Source organism: Cydia fagiglandana, chromosome 1, assembly GCF_963556715.1.
Source record: "Cydia fagiglandana chromosome 1, ilCydFagi1.1, whole genome shotgun sequence".
Classification (NCBI taxonomy): Eukaryota; Metazoa; Arthropoda; class Insecta; order Lepidoptera; family Tortricidae; genus Cydia; species Cydia fagiglandana.
This window is the reverse complement of record NC_085932.1, coordinates 7,367,116-7,388,834: the sequence shown is the minus strand read 5'-3', so window position 1 is coordinate 7,388,834 and position 21,719 is coordinate 7,367,116. Positions and strand designations below refer to the sequence as shown.

At 38.5% G+C, this 21,719-nt stretch overlaps 5 protein-coding genes across 7 annotated transcripts in view; 2 read left to right on the top strand and 3 right to left on the bottom strand.

Moving 5' to 3' along the window:
• Window positions 1-5,241, bottom strand: part of LOC134680287 (rRNA-processing protein FCF1 homolog) — a 99,333-nt gene extending 94,092 nt beyond the window's left edge. The window contains exons 1-2 of one of the 2 annotated variants that reach the window (XM_063539404.1): window positions 5,151-5,241; window positions 4,414-5,039 (exon numbers count right to left, since the gene is read on the bottom strand). In XM_063539404.1, coding sequence (XP_063395474.1) covers window positions 4,425-5,039; window positions 5,151-5,153 — 618 coding nt within the window. In that variant the 5' untranslated portion in view covers window positions 5,154-5,241 and the 3' untranslated portion in view covers window positions 4,414-4,424. Of the gene's footprint in view, window positions 1-4,405; window positions 5,040-5,150 lie in introns of those variants that run through there. The other variant, XM_063539396.1, reaches the window with a different exon arrangement.
• Window positions 169-3,860, top strand: LOC134680257 (DNA methyltransferase 1-associated protein 1). The gene is made up of 8 exons (XM_063539354.1): window positions 169-512; window positions 665-828; window positions 1,093-1,311; window positions 1,537-1,668; window positions 1,982-2,242; window positions 2,692-2,833; window positions 3,131-3,285; window positions 3,687-3,860. Exons 1-8 carry the CDS (start codon window positions 311-313, stop codon window positions 3,801-3,803), a joined length of 1,392 nt encoding a protein of 463 aa, XP_063395424.1. The 5' UTR covers window positions 169-310; the 3' UTR covers window positions 3,804-3,860.
• A 450-nt stretch (window positions 5,242-5,691) lies between the features above and the next one.
• LOC134680247 (NADH dehydrogenase [ubiquinone] 1 subunit C2) lies at window positions 5,692-6,587 on the top strand. Its single transcript, XM_063539343.1, has 3 exons — window positions 5,692-5,923; window positions 6,020-6,163; window positions 6,426-6,587. The coding sequence occupies exons 1-3, from the start codon at window positions 5,764-5,766 to the stop codon at window positions 6,473-6,475; spliced, it is 354 nt and encodes a 117-aa protein (XP_063395413.1). The 5' UTR covers window positions 5,692-5,763; the 3' UTR covers window positions 6,476-6,587.
• A 131-nt stretch (window positions 6,588-6,718) lies between these two features.
• Window positions 6,719-11,284, bottom strand: LOC134680233 (zinc finger protein OZF-like). 2 transcript variants are annotated; one of them, XM_063539325.1, is made up of 9 exons: window positions 11,034-11,266; window positions 10,638-10,777; window positions 10,265-10,295; window positions 10,139-10,170; window positions 9,724-9,885; window positions 9,195-9,320; window positions 8,696-8,762; window positions 7,857-7,985; window positions 6,719-7,633 (listed from the first exon to the last, which is right to left on the bottom strand). In XM_063539325.1, exons 1-9 carry the CDS (start codon window positions 11,142-11,144, stop codon window positions 7,253-7,255), a joined length of 1,179 nt encoding a protein of 392 aa, XP_063395395.1. In that variant the 5' UTR covers window positions 11,145-11,266; the 3' UTR covers window positions 6,719-7,252. The 2 variants fall into 2 exon arrangements, with proteins under 2 accessions (XP_063395395.1, XP_063395404.1); XM_063539334.1 differs by lacking the exon at window positions 7,857-7,985 and having other exon boundaries at window positions 11,034-11,284.
• Window positions 11,285-15,869: 4,585 nt separating this feature from the next.
• The window catches only part of LOC134663291 (lysosomal-trafficking regulator), a 67,085-nt gene continuing 61,235 nt past the window's right edge, over window positions 15,870-21,719 (bottom strand). The window contains exons 55-58 of the mRNA XM_063523308.1: window positions 17,660-17,895; window positions 16,897-17,105; window positions 16,324-16,510; window positions 15,870-16,058 (exon numbers count right to left, since the gene is read on the bottom strand). Coding sequence (XP_063379378.1) covers window positions 15,935-16,058; window positions 16,324-16,510; window positions 16,897-17,105; window positions 17,660-17,895 — 756 coding nt within the window. The 3' untranslated portion in view covers window positions 15,870-15,934. The remainder of the gene's footprint in view (window positions 16,059-16,323; window positions 16,511-16,896; window positions 17,106-17,659; window positions 17,896-21,719) is intronic.

Genomic DNA, 21,719 nt, shown 5'->3' with positions numbered 1-21,719 from the left:
GCGAGAAAGAGATATACTGACCAGACTAAGGTCGCGGTCCGGTACGCCCGTCTGTATGAGCTTTAAAAGTGCATATATCATAATGTGTGTAGAGCCCATAACTCGTAATGTATCTGTGGCTATAAAAAAAACTGTCTAGTCTATGAACAATTTGACGCATATTTTTGACATAAAATGACAAACAGCCAAACCAAAAGGTTATCGAGATTTCTTTAAATGAATAAAATTGTATAAAACATAATAGAAGTCAAATTTGATAATAAAGTGATGTGCAGTGTTGAGATTTAAACACCAGTTATTAAACAACACAATGGCCGACATTCGCGATATTCTGGATATCGAACAACCAGCCGCCGAGATCACTCGCGAGAGCATCATTCATGGGGATAAAATAAAGAAGAAGTATGTGACCGCTAAAGCTGTGAAGAGGCCTGAGGGAATGCACAGGGAAGTGTTCGCGTTGCTCTACAATGATAACAAGGAGCTGCCGCCGCTACTGCCCACTGATACTGGTAATTTTTTTTGCATTGATTCTATAAACATTCAAGAGTCACTGCTTAGCTTATCCTGGTAAATTTTTGAATCAAGCTGCAGATATTCTTGAAGTATTTCCGTCTACTCTGGTTATTCTATTGTTATAACATCTACAATGTAAAATTTACAGGTAAAGCTTACAAGCAAACTAAAGCTAAGCTGGGCATGCGAAAAGTGAGGAAATGGACATGGGCACCATTCACTAATCCAGCTCGTAAGGATAATGCAGTGTTCCATCACTGGAAGAGGGCTTCTGACGAGGCTAAAGATTATCCTTTTGCACAATTCAATAAGGTAATTATTGTACTACTGTACTTAAATGTGTTCATCCATTTATAACATATTTAGGCAAATGTAACCCTGCTTATGAAGCCAGTGGTTTTTAAATCCTTGTAAAAATCACAATGTTAGTAGATGAACATGAAAAGAGAGTATTTGTTCTCAAGTCTTGACCATTTTTAAAGATTTACTTTACTTATGTGTAAAAGTATTGATATTGGTCTAATATTTAAAATTGAAATTTATAAATTTTTGAATCAGTAATATTTATAATTGCAGCAAGTATCAATCCCATCATATTCAGAATCAGAATACAACCAATATTTGAAATCTGAAGACTGGAGTCAAGCGGAGACAGATCATTTGATGGACCTGTGCCAGAGATTTGATCTCAGATTCATTGTTATACATGACCGATGGGACAGAGCAGCTTTTAGGGATAGAAGTGTTGAAGATTTGAAGGAGCGCTACTATCACATCTCTGCTACTTTGGGAAAAGTATATATAACCAATTACAGATAACCAGTTTCCTTAGAGACAATGCTTTAGCTTCCACCATAGAATCATAGCTTCAGCATTCTCTGGATTAGCTTTGTGTCTATATGATTAAAAGAAGCATTATAGCAATGTAAAAATTGTCAAGTCACACTATTCAGTTGTTTTATGTTTAAAGTATTTTATATGAGTATTACTTCAATTTAACTTATTATTTTATATTTTTAGCTAAAAACAAATCCCTGGTCTAATGCCATAACAACTGTGAACGGGGAGAAACGCACTTACCATTATGACGCTGAACATGAGAGGAAGAGAAAGGAACAATTGCGCAGATTGTTTGACAGGACACAGGAGCAGGTGCATAGCTCTAGTTGTATTTCTATTGTTTGGCAATAGCATATTCATGATCCATAATCATTAAAGTCTTTTACAGTTTTATCAAGTTTGCAATTAAACAAGAAATCGGACTGTGACAGGCAGGCTGACTTATTGATTAATCACAAATATTAATTTATTCCATGCTTAAAGTGCTTACAGTAATTTATCTAAAAAATACTCTGTAAATTTATTTACCTAATGTATATTGCACAAAAGATGTCATGTAATAGAGAAGACCATCAATATGATGGTGTTTTTTCCTTACCCTACCTCAACTACTTGCTTTTTATAGATTGATGAAGAACAAATGTTGATTGTGGAGCTGAAAAAGATTGAAGCCAGGAAGCGCGAGAGAGAACGCAAAACTCAAGATCTCCAAAAACTTATATCCAGAGCTGACAGTGGAACTGTGGTTGGGGCTAACCAGACTTTGAGTGCTGAAGCCAATGCTCCTGCAAACACTCCTTCAAATATAGCCAGACGCCACGACAGGAAATTGCACAAGAAGAAACTTTCATCACAGACAAGACCCATGCGAACTGTGGAAGCAGTTGTAAGCATTTATTAACTAATCTTAAACATTTACGAGTAGCAGAGTAAATATATTTTTAACTATTGGAGTTGTAAACAGAATTCATAGGCTCCAAATGCTGCCCATCATTCCTGTTATTATATTTACAATTATTCGAAAACAGCAATAATACAAAGAGAAAATCTATGAAACTAATGTTCTACTGTGTAGGCTAGTATAATCTAGCCTAGCTAGTACTATCATAGTATAATACTGGCTTTCAAACAAAGGCATGGAATCTGAATTTTGCATACTATTAAATAATATGTAAAAGCTTTACTTGATAGGTATGGAGGTTAAGAGGAGCATTGTTCTCAATCATAAGGGTCCTTTTGCAAGTTGTAGAACCCTTACAGGCTGTATTAAGATTAATCAACCCTTATGCATCCCCCGATGTTATGAAATCTACTAAACACAATTTCATTTGGCAGACTGTTGAGTGGTCTGGAATCAAGTTCCCCGAAGCGCGCGGCACCGGCGTGTGGCTCCGCTCGCAGCGCATGAAGCTGCCTCCGGGCGTCGGCCAGCGGAAAACCAAGGCCATTGAGCAGGAACTCAGGCTTATGGGCATTGGTAAGTTGTATTTATTTACAACTATTATTAGATAAGACAGAAGGATGAGACGAAAATTGCTTAAGCAAGTTTAAAAGCAGAATGATAAATAAAAATATAATATATACACACTACTACCTACTTTATACTTGTTTACTAATATTTGATTTGAAGTAAAGTCCAATAGGTGTGGAACATTCTGCTTTTTACTTTTATGTCTCTGCTCTCGTGATTTAAATTGCTTGTCTTTTGATTGGATCGCCCATTTAAGATTTAAACAGAGGTATGTAAGATCTATTTACTTTTTTTTTTTTTCAGATATTGCGCCTACTCCTACTGAGGCAATATGCAAACACTTCAATGAACTTCGGTCAGATATAGCACTGGCTTTGGATTTGAAGAATGCCTTGGCATCATGTGAATTTGATTTGCAAGCCCTTAGACATCAGTATGAAGCCCTGAATCCAGGAAAGGTAAATAACTTTTTATTTACTTATTAAAAAATCATTAACTTTATATTGAAGGTCTACATACATCAACTATTTTTAAATCTCATATGAAAGAAAACATTATTTATTAATGGTCAGATTAAATCTAAGCTAAGAATCAGTGCAAGAAGGTTATTGTTTAACACATTTTTTTTTTTATTATGAATGGGCTTACTCATGGCCACAGACTAGCCGAGGCGTAGACACATTACCACTAAGTGCTACGGGTTACGCTCGTAGCGCGTAGCCACGGTTTCGCCGTATGTAGCGCATAGTCGTTACGAACAGTGTACCCGACAGTCGGGTTCTTGGTGTTGAATGTGTTAACAACTTCATGATTACAAATAATATTTAACATTTAACATGGTTTTGTTTTCTTGTTTCAGACTCTAACAATTCCAGCATCTATTTGCAATTCAAATACTGACAGTGAGACCAAGCCAACAGCAGGGGAAATTATTGATGTTGTGGGGTCTCCTGGCACACCAAACACTTCTGTTTAATTATAACAAGCAGTATTACAATTCATTATCATTATATTAAAGATAATTATTGTGTATTAAGGCAAAATTTTATGTTGTTTTATTTTGGTATGTTATATACCCATAACAAAGTGAAAAAAAGTGAATTTCAAATAGAGGAATATTGTCAAAGTAAATTACGTAGTCAGTATCAGTACATTTACTGCCAGCTTTCCACAAATTTTTTACTTGATCCTTAAGCGCCCTCCAGACTATGCGCGTGAATCGCGGGCGAAGCCGCGAACGCGAGTGTGGAGTCTAGTTCGCTGATATGCGAAATCGACTCCAGACTCGCATTCGCGGCTTCGCGCCGCGATTCGCGCACGAGTGTGGAGCGGGCTTTATTCTTTCACTGATATCTGTAAATATCAGAAAGATGGCAGGAAATGTACTGACTGACTACATAATTTTGACAATATTCCTCTAATCTGAATTTTCTTGGCCTATATTAAACGAGCTTAAAATATTTGAAATGAATACCCTCAAAAGAATACTTAATTCCTCTCAAAGAAAGCAAGCTAGCAGGAATATTAAAATACATTAGGTATGAGGAGTAAATATTGAGAAAACACAATGACAATTTTATTAAAACTAAGTTTAATGCTAAATAGCTCCCTTTGGTGCCCCATAGGCATCTGGCATTCGCTCTATTGTGTATTTATGGTCTGCAACATACATAATGGGCACGCCGGGTATCTTCCGTATTCTCCTCTTTAAGTCCTTGTCATTGGTGGCAACTATAAAGCACTTGTGCTGGGTCACTCTCTGCACTATGCAATCATCAGCATAAGTGCCCTTGTGGAGACAAGTAATTCTTTCAAATCGAGGGTCCTTTATTATCCTAAGCGCTACCCGATACTTGCGACCAAGTTTTTCCAACTCGGCCAAAACACAATCAGTTATGTACGGAATGCATTTTGCATACAAACAGTCCATCATATTCTGCATTATGTCCAATTTGTTCTTGATGGAGAAATTGATGAAGTTGGTATCGATTAGTATGTGATACGGAGGCCCTAACTGAGTGTTGTATTGGAAGAACAGCGCTGAGCTTGCTTGCGGCGCTTCGCGAATCTTCAGTTTATGAGGGTCTTCTGGTTTCTTTTTCTTTGGAGGCGCTCTTTCACTTTTCTTTATCCGACTATCACTAGGACTTATCATCTTCTTCATTTGTGCGAAACGCTTTTCCACAATTTTACGAGTTTTTCGTTGTTTTCCCTGTGAAGGTAAACAACACGTGATATTATTTTATACTATGAATAAACCGTACTCATTTTGATGGAAATTAACTCTAAGCTTAATAATTAAACGAGACCCACAAATACTCACCATTTTATTTAATGTTTTTGTTTAAATAAATGTTAAATACACAGTAAATGGACTATTATATTAAAATAGGTTAGATCTAGTTACGTTACCAATACACGAATGACAATTGACATGAACTTTCAAGTTCACACGATGCAATTTTAAGTACAAGATTCAACTAGATTGGCAATTGCTTCGATAGTAAAGCAGTAACAGACGGGCGTACCGGATCGCAGACACTTGTAATTTATCTATAGAGCCCATTAATAATTATGGCAACATTTTTTCACTGCCATCATAGATATAGTACACCAGTACACCTAACTGGATCAGGCATAACGGGAGGGAGGAAATGACAGAACGGGATAGTAGGAATAGCAGAGAAAGCGCTATACTAGTTTGTCCTTGTCAGTCTCATATTTAGTACGGCATATTGCGGTCAACAAAAAAAGTCGACCAATACAGTGTGGCATTGCGTATGTTTTTGTTTTGTCCCTCACGGACGCACGCGTATGGCGCATCTATAAGATCCTACCATCTATGACTGACACTGACATTTACTTGACAGCACTCAGCACTCTAGAACGAATAATATTCCGTCGTGCCGAGGAAGTGAAAATAATCACAATTAAAAATGTCCTCGCAAATGTCTGCGATTGATTTACTTAAATTAGGTGATGAATGCAGAGAAAAACCATTTCTGAATAAGTACTGGCCTGAAATATTAGGTGTTGGCTTTGGAATTGCAACAGGAGTTTTCATAAATTTCGGCACGAGACGTCCAGTCTTTAGCGGTAATTACATAATATTAATAACAACTTGATTATAGAAAACAGGTTCAACCTAACCAATCGTTATAAGTACATGTTGTTCCACGGTTTATTTTTCAGGTATACAAAAGCACATCCTCGGCGTGGCGGGTTGGGTTGCTGTGCTGAGTTTTGCCCAGAAAAGACGTGATGCTTATTTTGCCGAAAGAGACGCGGTGTACAGGCATTATGTTGAGCTTCATCCTGAAGACTTCCCAATCCCAGGTATACTTTCGAATGTGGATAAATCCTAGTTAATGACCTTAATCTTCATGAATTAACTCATATGACTTTATTTAGTAAAATAATTAATATTATTTGGGTACCTTTTTTACTGAATGCAATGTTAAAGAAAAAAACAGAAATGCACTGAAACTGATAGCAACTTTTTGTTTCCCAAGATGAGAATATTCTTAAATCTTTGAAGGCATATCTTTAATCTATTGTTTTATTTTTCTGCCATCTTAATATAAGCTGTTTGTTACAGAGAGGAAGAAGATTGGAGAAATTTTGGAGCCATGGATCCCAATTCGCTAAACATATTAGAACAATCAATTTATTTATAGTAACTGAAAGCTAGTGCAAATAAAACTAATATTAATTTAACGATGGTTTAATAAATTAATGTAAGGTTCTACAAAACACACAAGCTTGACATTTAATACCCTAAAACGGTAAAGATGTGCCTTAATCTAGAAACTGGTTTTGACTAAATTCATAATCTATATTCTTATGCTGGTTACTATTGTCTATGTAACAGCCTGAATGCCAGACTTACAATTGTACAGTATTAAAAAGTGACAGTTTATCTGTATACAGAGGTTGCCCAAAAATATGTTCCAAAACAATTTAAGAAAATTTTTCTTACTAACACTACTTATAAAATATCATTTAAAAAATATAAATAAAATAAAATAAGCCTTTATTGCTGTTTAAAAGAATAATAATATAAGTATTAAGTGGGTACCACTACCTTTGCACTATGTTTCTTCTATACTACACTATATCCGTACACTTAAACAAAATAGGAACATTTAACTAAAACAATACTTTGAAACACATGTGTAAATGTTTGTTTAAATTATAATACAATATGCTATGCCGCAGTTAAAAAATTGTCAACATATTTTGGGCCATCCTGTGGCATCCATCATATTATCATCATATTTTTGCACATCATCTTTCAAATAAATGATTAATATTTCTCATAACCGCCTTGAGCTACCACAATCGCGCATCAAAAGAGATACACACTCTGTAAATATTTCAACAATGTCACTATCACAGGTCCTTGCTCGGAAGAAAAATTACTAATTAACTTAATATGGGTAATGGTTCACAGTCTTTATGTTGATGTAAATAATGTTGTGCTAGAGCAGTAATGTAATCAAACACTTCACCGCAAACCGTGCAGGTGTGGGGGTCCAGCTTGTTGCCGTACTGCTGGAAACCTTTACTCTGACACAACTGGCTGGGCTGTGGCTTCCTGCCAACTGAATGCAGCTCTTTAGAGCTGACCAAGCCTAAACTTTCGATGTCTGCTGGTCTGTGCCCACTGTGCACTTTCGTTGGCAGAGAGCTCTCTTTACCCACATCAATGCCAATGATGTCAATGTTGCTGCTATTGTTGTAAGCGTCATTTTGAGTTGTGGTATTTTGAGTGCTAATCTGGTGCTTTTTCATCTTGTGTATTTTCTGAAACAATGTAATTCAATTTAAACCCTAGAATATTATTGTTGTAATTCGATTTTTAGATTACTTACTCTAATCTAGCTGATATTCAATACCGAACTCTAACAAAACATACCTACAGGTTCCATTTTTTGGATTGCAAAGTTTCATGCTTTCTACTATACTTTTTAAATTTGTTAACGCAACACGGGTAATCCCAAATTTACAGCATCGTTATATAAATTACCAGATCCCTGCTTTGCGCGTAAGCAGCCCCGCAGATGTCGCATTTGTAGTTCTTGACCCCTCTGTGTTTGTTAATGTGTCGCGACAACTCGCTGGATGTGATAAACGACTTGTTACACAGTGAACAAACCTGAAATTGATATAGTTTACTTTTTAATAAGGTAAAGGTATGTATGAAAATAAGACAAGCACTACAACCGAATCGAAGAACCGTCTGCGAGGGTTGGAGACACTCGGCGCGGTAACACACTTTACTACCTTCGGGCAAGAAGAATTCGCGACCCTACGGAACAACCGGTCCGTTTGCTCTAACCCAGCGGTCGGCAACCAGCGGCCCGCGGGCCGCATGCGGCCCGCCAACCTCTCGCTTGCGGCCCGCGAGCCTCCCTGGCTATTTTGTATGTAGTACTGAAGAACGACAATGTCTGCTAAAGTCACAAATATTACCAAAGTGCTGCCCGCGTCATCTTCGTTAACTACTATGTGGCCCTTGGCTGCTAAAAGGTTGCCGACCGCTGCAGTCTAACCAACTGGGCTACCGACGCATATAGACCCCGTGTCAATTTTTCTAGTCTTTCCTTTGGCTTACACGGCATTTTTGGACAAAAATCATTTGAAACGTTTCCAATAACGTGCTAAAAACCAAATCGGTAAAAAAAAAAACATGGAACATTCACGAGAATCGATTGAGAATTGCGACCTACAAAAGGATTTTTGGCCAAGATGAAACGGAGACCTTCGCTAACGCTCGGTCAATTATTTAGCGAGTTTTAGTTTAAAAAAAGTTTAGCGATGCAACCAATGTGACGCAACTTATTACATATATATTTATGAACTTACATGATCCTTTTGTCCTGTGTGAATTTTGAGATGGGCCTGAAGATTTCCCTGCGCGGAAAATGTTTTACTGAAACAAGAATTTGAACACTTCAATATATGTAGCATGTACTGAAAACTATTTACCTAGAAAGTATGCGTAGGCAGGCCATTGGTTTTAAAAATATATATATATTTTTTCTTTATTCAATGTTCACAGAAAACGCCACTTCGTATGAACCGCATTACCGACTGTTTACTCTCACAGCACCTCTGTCCAGCACCGGTAGAAAAAAATCCTTGTATTCAAGCTGCATAATTGGTTTGTTTTTACCTATCATGGAATAATGGTGTTCTGAACCTTTGTGACGCGTGCACGGAGCCGAAGCCAACACGTAGAGGCCCCTGGCCCTATTGTCACTTTAAAGAAATGTAAGGGGTACACCGAGCGGATACTGCCCTTGCCCGTGTCTTAGGACGCAAGCAGAGGCATCTCCAGGGAGTAAGGATTATTTTACAGTACCTGCAGACCTCACATTGAAATGGCTTCTCGCCTGTGTGTACCCGGAGGTGAATGGTCAGGTTGTGTTTCTGCGCAAAGCGGCGGGAGCAGTACATGCAACTGAAGGGCTTGTCGCCCGTGTGAGTTCTGAAAAACAATACACATTATTCTGCAAAATAGATTACTGGCTACCAAGCAACATCAAACATCATCAAACATCAACATTTATTCAGCAAATAGGCCACAAGGGCACTTTTACACGTCAACATTGAATTTATACAAAAGCAAAAATAATAACATCAACAATTTTATAACATTTATAACATCAACAACCATTGTGAAACAATATGACTCCTAATGACAGTAATATTATTTTGATAGTTCCAGTACAGTTATGACGACCCGGAGTTGTCTATGTGAAAGCGTGATAATGACAGTGTCTGGCTGTTTCAATAATGCAAATTTTTTACAGGATAATGCCATCCATCAGGTCCCTGCTGAGTTGTGTAAAACTAAAAGGGGACAATCTTACACAAACTAGTGTATGTACCTGACATGTGTCTCCAACTGTGCCTGGCAGCGGAACTCCTTGTCACACTCATAACATGCATGCACTTGTTTGGGTTTAGGCTTCGGCCCACGCTTTAACTTTTCCTCCTCAGGTTTCTTCTTGTAGTTGGTGCTACTTTTTTTCTGGGACAGTCTACATTTGCTGAAAATGAATTCTCTCAACAGTCAACCTCTCTTAAGGGACAGATTACCAGTTTGCCGGACGATATCAGCCAGTTAGTTGTTTGGAACTGTCACTTTTTGTAGTTAGCTGACAGACTGATATCGTCCGGCAAACTGGTTGACCTGTAGCAGCCCGCCATACAAGGAAAATTAAAGCTTAAGTATTTGGAATTACTTACTAGAATTTTGTTACGTCAAAATAATGTTAGTAGATAGGTAGTATTAAATCTTACCATTTCTTTATTATAGCTTGTGGTATGGGCAGCTGTAATGAAAAAAAGTTTACAAACATTAATGCAAGATGTTTCCTCCTATTCCTAAATAATAATAATAAAAGAAACTGAATTTAACAAGCTTACAGGGTCCGTCATAATAGCTGCATCATTATACCTAGAACAAAAAAAAATTAAAATCACTCCCAATTTAAAGAAACCCAATTGGACGTCAAAACCTTTTTCTAGTTTAAGAAAACAGTGTATGAATTGCAAGTTACTAGTATGCACCCACCTACATGCTACATTACCAAAATGGGCCTTACTTCATTGACGTATATCTCAGGACTGGCCTACGGGCAATGAGAATGGGGCATGAATGGAGCCAGTACAGTGGTGTGACACCGCTACAACGCGATTTGTTGATTTCTTTGCATCACGCGCGCGATGGGTGGCATCTAGTTACTGCACGGTTGGCTCGAATTCGTGAGTGACACCGCTGAACTAAGTGCATACTTACTTAGACGTTAACTGCAGTCCCAAGTACTGCCTGAGTCGTACATCCGCACTCTCACATGTCTGCTTAAAATGGTAAGCCACTCCCAGCTTGTATATACAGTTGCTGCACAATTGTTCTGGCAGCCCATCATTTTTCCCAATCTGTAATATTTTTACACTGTAAATGGTTATGATTTTGGCAAAATAGCGGTAACATATTTTGAAGAGAAGTATGGATAAAAAGTTATAAAATAAGTATACTCATAACTACATGACTACTTCCGTCAGGAGGCTTAATTAAAAAAAAAACTTAGTGTATGTTAGAAAACATAAATAAACAACAATACAACTGAGAAATAAAATTAAAATAGAGTAAATTCACAAAACAGTGGGTTGGAGTATTTCTAAGATACTTTACCTTCACATTACAGCAATATTCAATCATATCACATAAGGATATATTGAAATTCTTTGTAAACACCGAAGAGAGTACCCCTTCCTCCAAACAAATTCTGCAGATTTTATTCATTTCTTGATTTAACTAATAAAACCCAACAAACTCAAAACAAAATTGTAATTATTAAACATTTAGTCATTTGTTTTAGTTAAATTGAATTTATCAAATTATTCTTCATCAATTGAGCCAGGTCCAAGCCAGCCAGTGTCCTTCCTTCCTTTTAATTTGAAGTTTTGACAGTTGAGTGACAGCTCGATGTGTCAAACTTATTTATTCATTTTTTGTACTGGCTACAATAAATTTTAGAACTATACTGCGTCAAGCAGATCTTGTCAGTAGAAAAAGGCGGCAAATTTGAAAAATCTAGGCGCGAAAGGATATCGTCCCATAGAAAATTTGAATTTCGCGCCTTTTTCTACTGACAAGAATTGCTTGACCATCTATATCTGCCTCTCTGTTGCGCGAATACGTAAAGCCCCCTCCAGACTATGCGCGTGAATCGCGGGCGAAGCCGCGAACGCGAGTGTGGAGTCGATTTCGCTGTCTGCGAAAATCGACGCCACACTCGCTTCCGCGGCTTCGCGCCGCGATTCGCGCACGAGTGTGGAGGGGGCTTAAGAGCAATAAAATTAGAGCGGCAAATAACGATTTCGATGCTTACTATCTGTTTGCGGTAGGCCCACGGTAGGCCCTCTCCTCTGTCGCATTAATCCTTTTCTTATAACTTCATATATTTAAAATAATAATAGACATCAATGTAGGAGTCAAAAGACAAAAAAATATTTATTAGAAAGTTTATTCATAGCTTGCATAGGAATATTATTCTACAATGTTTATTTGACAGAGTAATAAAATCCAACAATTGTGTTCTTAATTAATATAATCTTTGTTAACAATTTATACTGTGGACGCTTCAGGTACGCGGCTAAAATATATACACTAAGCAATTTAAATAAGTATATTAATTATATACATATTTTAATAGTTATTATATTTATGTTCCTATAGTTCGTTTTTTTAGCATTAGAAAGAACTTGAAAGAAGGTAAGCGATCTTGGCATGTCTTTTAATTGAAAAACGCTATTTAAAAATCAATAACTGTTACTTATGAAAGCAGAAGAATATAAATGATCGTATTAGATTCATAATTGTTACATATTTACCGTAACTTATTTTTTAAACGTGTTTTTCAATTAAAAGACACATCAAGATTGTTTACCTAATTTCTAATGCTAAAAAACGAACCATAGGTTATCCTATGGGAAGAGGTAACTGATAAAGTTCAATATAAAATGTCAATGTTCAATTTAGTATAAAACATTTCTGTGGCATTTCATTTTTCTATACTGGCTATACGCTTTATCTTTAGGTATTTAAATAAAGTAAACAAATAATTTGTACATTTTCGGGTAGTTGTAACATTTACTGGTTAACCAACCAAATACAAAACCGCCTGAATCGGTCACTGAACGACCAGACTTTAACCTACATTATTTGATCATGTAATGCTTTCATCGACCCTTTATACAGGCTGTTTGGTACATCGTTTGTCAAATTAAAACGGCAGATAGCTTGAGTCATTTGCTATCTTCTCATGCCTAGAAAAAAAAATGGATATGGTTTTTTTACTACTACGCAAATAAAAATTTGAAATTTACGAAAAACTGTCATAGAAGTGATTTTTTTTGCACCAAATAAAAAATTTCTGGGCCTGAGAAGATAGCAAATGACTCAACCTATCTGCGGTTTTAATTTGGCAAACGATGTACCAAACACCCTGTATATTATATTTAAATACCTAAAAAGATACAGACAATAGGTTACGCATTTTCTCACTAAGTTACGATAGCACAAACTGCAGTATTATTAATTAACGCAGTGCCTGATCATAGTTAACTTTGTTTACTACGTAAATTAATAAGGTAGCCCTGCAATGTACACACAGTCAATCCTCTCATCCTCTGTAAAAAACAATAATATAGAAGTTCAATAGAAACCCTTTTAAACACAAGCTAAATATTTGATTTCAGTTGCCTTTTATTTATTTTTAATATAAAAGTTTTATCATACCTAATATAATATATGCGAAAAGGTCAGATGGACAAAGCATATAATATGATTAGATCTTTAGATAAAAAACACACTACAAGAAGTAATACTATTTTAGACGAACAGGGTAATGTTTTAATAAACAACGGTGATATAGTCAAAAGATGGAAAAGGTACATAGAAGAACTTTACAAGGGGGAGGGATTGAACGAAGATGATATGGAAGAAGAGGAATTAGTAGAAAAGGAAGAGTTAGGTCCAGCTATCCTGAAAGAAGAGTTTGTCAAAGCCTTGAATAGTATCCAAAATGGCAAAGCAGCGGGGGACGATCGTGTCTATATAGAAATGATCAAATACGGTGTATGTGAACCCATGACACAAGAAATTTTCAAATTAATAGAGAACATTTATATCACAGGACAATTACCAACAGATTTTCTAATTACTAAAACAGTTGCACTGCCCAAAAAACTTAACACCCTTAAGTGTGAAGAGCATCGGACCTTAAGTCTCATTTCACAAGCTTCAAAAATTCTAGTTAAAATCATTCAGAACAGATTACGACCAATAGCTGAAAACCATCTGGGACCGGATCAATATGGGTTCAGACAAAACAAAGGGACCAGAGAGGCCATTTCAGCACTTAGACTAGTAGTAGACAGGCGACTAGATCTCAACCTAGACACTCACATAGCTTTTATAGATTTAGAGAAGGCTTTTGACAAGGTCAACTGGAAAAAAATGATGGGTATCCTCCGTGAAGTTGGACTCGATTACAGAGATAGAAAAATTATATTCCAACTATACAAAAATCAAGAGTCAATCATCGAAATAGGAGAAGAGAGAGAGAAAGCCAAAATAAACCAAGGAGTAAGACAGGGGTGTCCACTCTCACCGCTAATATTCAACATTTTCATAGAACATGCCATTCAAGAAATAGTAAAGTCAGATTTAGGAGGAGTTACATTTAATGGGGAGAAAATTCAATTTATCCGATTTGCTGACGACATTGCGGCTTTTGCCGAAACTAGCTCCAAACTACAGTTATTAGTTTCAGAAATGAATGATATTTTCACACAATTCGGTCTCAAAATAAACTGTAAGAAAAGCAAAATTCTGACCATCTCTAAACACCAATCTTTACACAATCCAATATTACTACAGAACACAGCAATAGAACAAGTTCAACAATATAAATACCTAGGAAGTATTATTACCAATGACTCCAGATGCACGGCGGACATCAAGCAGAGGATTGCAATGGCTAAAAAAGCATTCAATAGCAAAAAACATCTGCTCAAAGCACACATCTCGAAGAATGTCAAAAAACGCTTAGTTAAGGTGTATATCTGGAGCATCGCTTTATATGCGTGTGAGACGTGGACGCTAACACAACGGGACAGAGAGCGATTGGAGGCCTTTGAAATGTGGTGTTGGCGGAGGATGCTAAGGATTAGCTGGACAGAGAGGAAGACGAACGAAGAGGTCCTGAGCATGGCAGGAGAGAAGAGATGCCTGTTAGACACAATAGCTAACAGAAGGGGCAAGATGGTTGGCCACTTGATACGGCACGACAGATTCTTTTTAAACATCCTGGAGGGCAAGATTGAGGGGAAAAGAGGCAGAGGAAGGCCCAGGCTCACATATCTCAGCCAAATAAAAGAAAAAGTTTCTGTCGTATCGTACGAGGGAATTAAAAGGCTGGCCCAGCAAAAAGAAGAGTGGCGATTACTCCACCGACAAGAGCATAGCTCTTAAATATTGATGATGAATATAATATATTATTTTTTTACAAATAAGTTATTGCTAAGATAAAAATTTGGCTTGGCCAATGAGGCATAAATACCGTTACATAATTACTTAGCGTTGAGCAAATAAACCACTGTCCAATATGTGAGGCTGGTAGGGTAAACTACCCAAGGAAAAATACCAGTCGTTGGCACCTATTTTAGTAAGAACATCACTATCTACTGCTGCCTGCAGTGGTGGGGGTACCAAAAATTAAGTAGTTTACCCTGTTAAAAACGCCCGCTGAGCACCAATTATTTCGTTTGTTGACGCCTCTAGTCTTCCTCCATTAAATATTTGTAAAAATGAAATGGATTTCCATTCCGATTGCTAAAATATGATTAGTGATTGGAATATGTTATGATGCAATTTTACTCCATAGAGTACACTTAAATTAAACAAGTCTCTTAAGAGTATAAATAAAGAAAGCTGCAATGTTTTCGAATACGTGGCAATATCATAGATTTATCACGTAATACATATTAAGTATACCTATAATATACGTTGCTAGGCTCTGACGGAAGACAAACATTCATCTTAAAACTATCTATATTCCAACCACAAAACCAGTACACATTATGATAATTATTATTGTTGTAAATATATGTAATATTTATTTGACATTGGGCAAGTCTATATCGTAGCGTATTTTCACGACAACATTTATCAGACGTTGAGATTCGTGACTTTAATTTTTTCGAGTAAAAGTAATGACCGCATTGAGCATCAGAAAAACGATAAATCACAAGTACGTAAACTCACGTTTTACGCGCGCTTTCGTGCAAGTCAGTGATTGATCAATCGAGATCGTGTTCAGGCGGCCTTGCCAAGGTGACAATCGCTTGAGCTTCGCCATCGAATCGCTTTGTGTCTATCACTCTTCCACATTAGCGTGACAGTAACAGTTGCGTTTCGTTCGCTACGGAGCGTCAGCGATTGGCATGTTGTCTACGGGGCCAGGGGCAGTAGCCGGGGCAGTGACCCCGCTAGCCGGGCGCGAGGCAGCAGCGCGCGCGCAGCGAGCGTCAGAACAGCGCGTGCGCGGGCAGCAGCTGCACAGTGGGCCGCGCGCCGCCGCCGTGCCACGCCACGCACGTGCCGTCCGCGTAGCACCCGAACAGGATCTCGCTGTCCAGGCTGTATGTTAAGCTGGGACACAAAAACAAACATGGTTAAGAAAAAGAAATAAGTACCTAATACAGAGGTAAGTATATATAACAGAAATTCACAGACAAAAGGAATCCTAAATCAAGAATAATATTGTCTTTGAAAATAATTTAGATACTCGTATAAGGGCTTAAACAAGCCGGGGTTAAGCTCTAGCTCTCGTTACTGGGGTCCGCACGTAATTGCGTTCATGCTGACACCCATCCTCAGGCGTATTCGAAGTGTAGGCGACTCGCTACATTCATACCTAACTACGCCGAGTGCAGCGGGCGCGGTGTGCGCGGCCGGCAGCACGCCGAGCGGCCGCAGGTCCCACGCGCTGTAGAACCGCACGGCGCCGCTGCGGTCCCCGCACGCTATCGCGTTCACGCTGACGCCTTCCGGCGCGTTCGAGTAGCAAATGCATGTTACTCGCTCTGCTACTTTCACGCTACCTGCAGTGCACATGATCATAGTAGTAACAAAATTGTAACATTTATTGCAAATCATGTTTTAATAAATAACCTCCTCCTTTTTGGAAGTCGGTTAAAAAGTGTGAAGTTATTTATTTATTTAAAATTTAAGTCAGGCAACAAGGCCCTTATTACAAATACCTTACAGACTAACATGCATATTTATATTTTATAAACTTAAAAACTAAACACTATTTAAGCGACAAAACGGCGTGGCTCCGTTGAATCGGCTTGTGTTGTGTATTGTCAGGTCCTCCTCATACAAGTCATCAACGGCGGTCAGTGCGCTCGTCGGCGCCGTGACATATTACACGCGCGCCACGGCACAGCGCCAGTGAGAGAAGTGTTCTAACCAAAGTTCAACTCACCAACAAACCTCCCGTTGACCGTATGCACGCGTATCAGCGACTTGTAGTTCTCCGCATCCTTCTCGTAGGAGTCGTCGTCGGCGGTGGGCGCGCTCGTCGTCGGCGCCGTCACGTCGTGCACGCTGGCAACGTCGCACAACGTCTCGCTGATCGCTACGTGCGTCACGGGGAGCATGTCGCGGTTGGGGAGCGTGCGGATGTAGGTCAGCCTGTACGGGACATTTTTTATTTAAAACTTTACATAATTATTTTGAGAGTTAATTTTATATTCAGTTACTTGTGACTGACACAAGAATATACTGGACGTACATGAACACTAAGCAGCCAAAAACCTAGATAAAAAAACAACGGGTTGCACTCCGGGAGTGCCGGCAGAAGTGAAAACTCGACATTGTAACTCAAAATATTAATAACAGCGCCATCTAGTGCAAAATGTCTGCAGCACTATGTATAATTAAGGTTAACGCCATCTAGCGTTATTTCGTTGCATCACTTGAAACCCTCAAGCACTGTGATTCCTATAGTTATATTAATACCAGTTTGAGAGAAACTCTCTAGATGGCATTTAAATCAAAAGACAATGACATTGTCCGTCACACGTGACGTCACGCAAGCGCCCTGCGCCGCCTAAACGAAACAGCAGGCTCATGCATACATTACGCTTATTTCAGGCATACATTACGCTGTCTCGAGTTAAACATTTTTTCCCCACCTCAAAAAGCGCTACAGCGCCGCTAAAGAAGTTTTCACTTCAAAAACTAACTTGTTCAAGTCCCACAGCACGATCTTGCCATCAACACTAGCGGTGACGAGCAGCCCGGCGGGCACGCACACGGCGGCGTCGGTGACGTGCGCGTGGTGCGCGTGCAGCGCGAGCGAGCGCGCGCGCAGGGCGGCGCCGGCGCCGCGCCGCGGCCGCAGCACTAGCACGCGTCCAGACGCGTGCCCGATCACGACCGGACATGACGCTGACGTGCACGATGTCGCCACTGCCGTGATCTGAAAACAGTCCGATCATGTGTATCCTCGTAAAACCTGGTCATTCCAGGTGATTTCAACAAATCGAGTGTGCCGTGTGATTTTTGATTTGAATAAAAAAATTGAGGATATACTTCATGGTGGCAGAAGTGCTGAACCACCACCAGTTTTTTTTTTATCTTTTAATTTCCAAGTTTTGCCCATTCGAAGTTAACAGTGGGGTTAAATTCCTGCTTGTACAAAATCAGACCTAACTTTTTTTCTATAAAAGGTAACGAAATAATTATTACTTTTTTTGATTAGGTAAGAAATGTGGGTATTATACTGTATGACAAAATTTATCTGAATTAACTACAAAAAAAATGGTGACCACCCAAAGTGTATACCTAATTGGTCAATTATTGCAATTTTAAATCGGTTCTTGTGCCAATCCTGGTGCATATCAAATATTACTTTTTTCTGAAATATAAAGTACTTGCCGTGTTCATCTTGTAAAATTAATATAATTGTGTTAGATCAATTACTTCTAATAGAAAAATATAAGTGAAAATTGAGAAATTCGAAAAATGCTCGTGTTTGACTCTAAAAAAATCCATGTGGAAGAGAAAATAAAAATTTGATTTTAGTCAGCAAATATAGCTGATATCTTCGTTAATTAGATTTAGAAAAAAAAGTTTTGTTATTTTGCCTATTTATTGAAATATGATTTTTTAAACTGCTCGTCTCATACATTTTCGTTCTTGTTGTATTTATGCAGATTAAAATACATATGACCTTAAACTTATAAATATGAATGAATTCGATGGCAAAATATAAATAAAATCCAGACGATTGAAATTTACTTTATATATTTATTAAAAAAAAAACATTTGCAAACCTTTGCTACTTCAAAATTTCTGAAGTTGAATAACGTCGCACTTTTAATTCATTTTGAGAAATGGGAACGAAGCTATGATAAGAACGTGTATTTTTTATGGTCCTTATATTTTTAAATCACTCTGATAGATGTACCTCAGCTTCTTCGACATCTGATTTTGAGACGAAAAAGAACTTGATCCCATGAATTTGAACAGTCACTTAACTATTAATAACACAAGCACTTACTACAAAGAGTTTGCACCACTTCATTATCTCCTAGATAAATACGATTTCCTATAGAACTTCGATAAGGATTATTGGGCCGTTTACTTATGTTCGTAATTTAGCCATTTAACATGCAAATAAAGCTTGTTAACAAGTCAGGAGGCGTCGGTTATTCACTACACGGCTAAATTAAGAGCGCTCTTACAAGAAAAGTCGAAATAATGCAAAATTGATGATACTAGTCGACGAAATTCAGGACTTTGTGCTCATTATTAGAAACAATGAGTACTTGTTCCAGTAAAAGTGTCTTCTTATCTTTTTAAATATCGTTGTAAATATTAGAAAAAGGACTTATTAAATTAGTAATGAATTTTTTTCTGATGGTCGTTTCCGAAAAACCCCGTGAAGCACTGAACGGCAAGCTCTTATTTGGAAATGTTGAGAAGTTTACTCTGCTAAACCTGGCTATTTTGTATTACTAATACCCTGTACTTTAGGCATATCAAACGATATTTTTCCTACATACCTTTGAGAAAGAGAAAATCAAAGTAAAACGAACTCAATTTTCTGTCCGAAACAAGTGTCAATTCCTACGAAAATCTACTTAATATCGAAGTCATTTTCATACTCAAGCAATCTGCAACGTTTGCTTATACTGTTGGTATACATTAGTGTTTATGAAATTCTACTATAATTTTTTGGCAATTTTTTGAAAACTACTCTATATTACCGATGACGCGCGCTGCGCCAGCTCAGTGCCGCGGCAAAGCTTGTAGAGGCAGGACGTGTGTCGGTCGGCTCCGCACATTTTCAACGGCGACGACGAGATTTTTTATCATTGTGTGCGGCGGGCGCCGTGTAAAACGCTATACTGTGTGCGTGTAAACCGCAACGAGAGACTTTGATCCTAGCACTGTTTTTATAGTATTATAATTTATAATGGTACAGTTTAATAAACTACCGGACAGGATTAAAAATATTTGAAACGACCTGACATTCTATATGTATTAATTTTGACTCAAGATAGTACTCAGGGTCTGATGATGGAGCCGGAAAGTAGTCACCGGTACCAATCAACCATGCAACTAAACCACTTCGTGTTTAGGCTCGTTTTATTCGTCTTAACAAGATCTTTGATACAAGATAGTACTCTGGGTCTGATGATGGAGCCGGAAGGTGGTCACCGGTACCAATCAACCATGCAACTAAACCACTTCGTGTTTGGGCTCGTTTGATTCGGCTCAACAAGATCTTTGACTTAAGATAGTACTCAGGGTCTGATGATGGAGCCGGAAGGTGGTCACCAGTACCAATCAACCATGCAACTAAACCACTTCATGTTTAGGCTCGTTTTATTCGTCTCAACAAGATCTTTGACTTAAGATAGTATTCAGGGTCTGATGATGGAGCCTGAAGGTGGTCACCGGTACCAATCAACCATGCAACTAAAGCACATCGTGTTTAGGCTCGTTTGATTCGTCTCAACAAGATCTTTGACTCTAGGTGATACTCAGACTCTGATGATGGAGCTGGAAGGTGGTCACCGGTACCAATCAACCATGCAACTAAACCACTTCGTGTTTAGGCTCGTTTTATTCGTCTCAACAAGATCTTTGACACAAGATAGTACTCAAGGTCTGATGATGGAGCCGGAAGGTGGTTACCAGTACCAATCAACCATGCAACTAAACCACTTCGTGTTTAGGCTCGTTTTATTTGTCTCAACAAGATCTTTGACACAAGATAGTACTCAGGGTCTGATGATGGAGCCGGAAGGTGGTCACCGGTACCAATCAACCATGCAACTAAACCACTTCGTGTTTAGGCTCGTTTGATTCGGCTCAACAAGATCTTTGACTTAAGATAGTACTCTGATCTGATGATGGAGCCGGAAGGTGATCACCAGTACCAATCAACCATGCAACTAAACCACTTCATGTTTAGGCTCGTTTTATTCGTCTCAACAAGATCTTTGACACAAGATAGTACTCAAGGTCTGATGATGGAGCCGGAAGGTGGTCACCGGTACCAATCAACCATGCAACTAAACCACTTCATGTTTGGGCTCGTTTGATTCGGCTCAACAAGATCTTTGACTTAAGATAGTACTCAGGGTCTGATGATGGAGCCGGAAGGTGGTCACCAGTACCAATCAACCATGCAACTAAACCACTTCATGTTTAGGCTCGTTTTATTCGTCTCAACAAGATCTTTGACTTAAGATAGTACTCAGGGTCTGATGATGGAGCCGGAAGGTGGTCACTAGTACCAATCAACCATGCAACTAAACCACTTCATATTTAGGCTCGTTTTATTCGTCTCAACAAGATCTTTGACTTAAGATAGTATTCAGGGTCTGATGATGCAGCCGGAAGGTGGTCACCAGTACCAATCAACCATGCAACTAAACCACTTCATGTTTAGGCACGGTTTATTCATCTCAACAAGATCTTTGACACAAGGTAGTACTCAGGGTCTGATGATGGAGCTCGAAGGTGGCCACGGGTACCAGTCTACCATGTAACTGAACCACTTCGTGTTTGGGCTCGTTTGATTTGTCGCAACAAGATCTTTGACACAAGGTAGTACTCAGGGTCTGACGATGGAGCCGGAAGGTGGTCACCGGTACCAATGATGACTGACCTGATGAATGACCACCTTCCAGCTCCATCATCAGACTCTGAGTATCACCTAGTGTCAAAGATCTTTTTGAGACGAATCAAACGAGCCTAAACACGATGTGGTTTAGTTGCATGGTTGAT

Bases quoted from the DNA above. Each gene is read 5' to 3' on its own strand.
- LOC134680257 (XM_063539354.1), top strand. From the start codon at position 311: ATGGCCGACATTCGCGATATTCTGGATATCGAACAACCAGCCGCCGAG. The intron at 1,312-1,536 runs GTATATATAACC...TTATATTTTTAG, and splicing joins TCTCTGCTACTTTGGGAAAA to CTAAAAACAAATCCCTGGTC. The intron at 1,669-1,981 runs GTGCATAGCTCT...TGCTTTTTATAG, and splicing joins TTGACAGGACACAGGAGCAG to ATTGATGAAGAACAAATGTT.
- LOC134680247 (XM_063539343.1), top strand. From the start codon at position 5,764: ATGTCCTCGCAAATGTCTGCGATTGATTTACTTAAATTAGGTGATGAA. The intron at 5,924-6,019 runs GTAATTACATAA...TTTATTTTTCAG, and splicing joins GAGACGTCCAGTCTTTAGCG to GTATACAAAAGCACATCCTC. The intron at 6,164-6,425 runs GTATACTTTCGA...TGTTTGTTACAG, and splicing joins TGAAGACTTCCCAATCCCAG to AGAGGAAGAAGATTGGAGAA.
- LOC134680233 (XM_063539325.1), bottom strand. From the start codon at position 11,144: ATGAATAAAATCTGCAGAATTTGTTTGGAGGAAGGGGTACTCTCTTCG. The intron at 10,778-11,033 runs GTAAAGTATCTT...AAAATATTACAG, and splicing joins AATATTGCTGTAATGTGAAG to ATTGGGAAAAATGATGGGCT. The intron at 9,886-10,138 runs GTAAGATTTAAT...ATTCATTTTCAG, and splicing joins CAAGCTATAATAAAGAAATG to CAAATGTAGACTGTCCCAGA.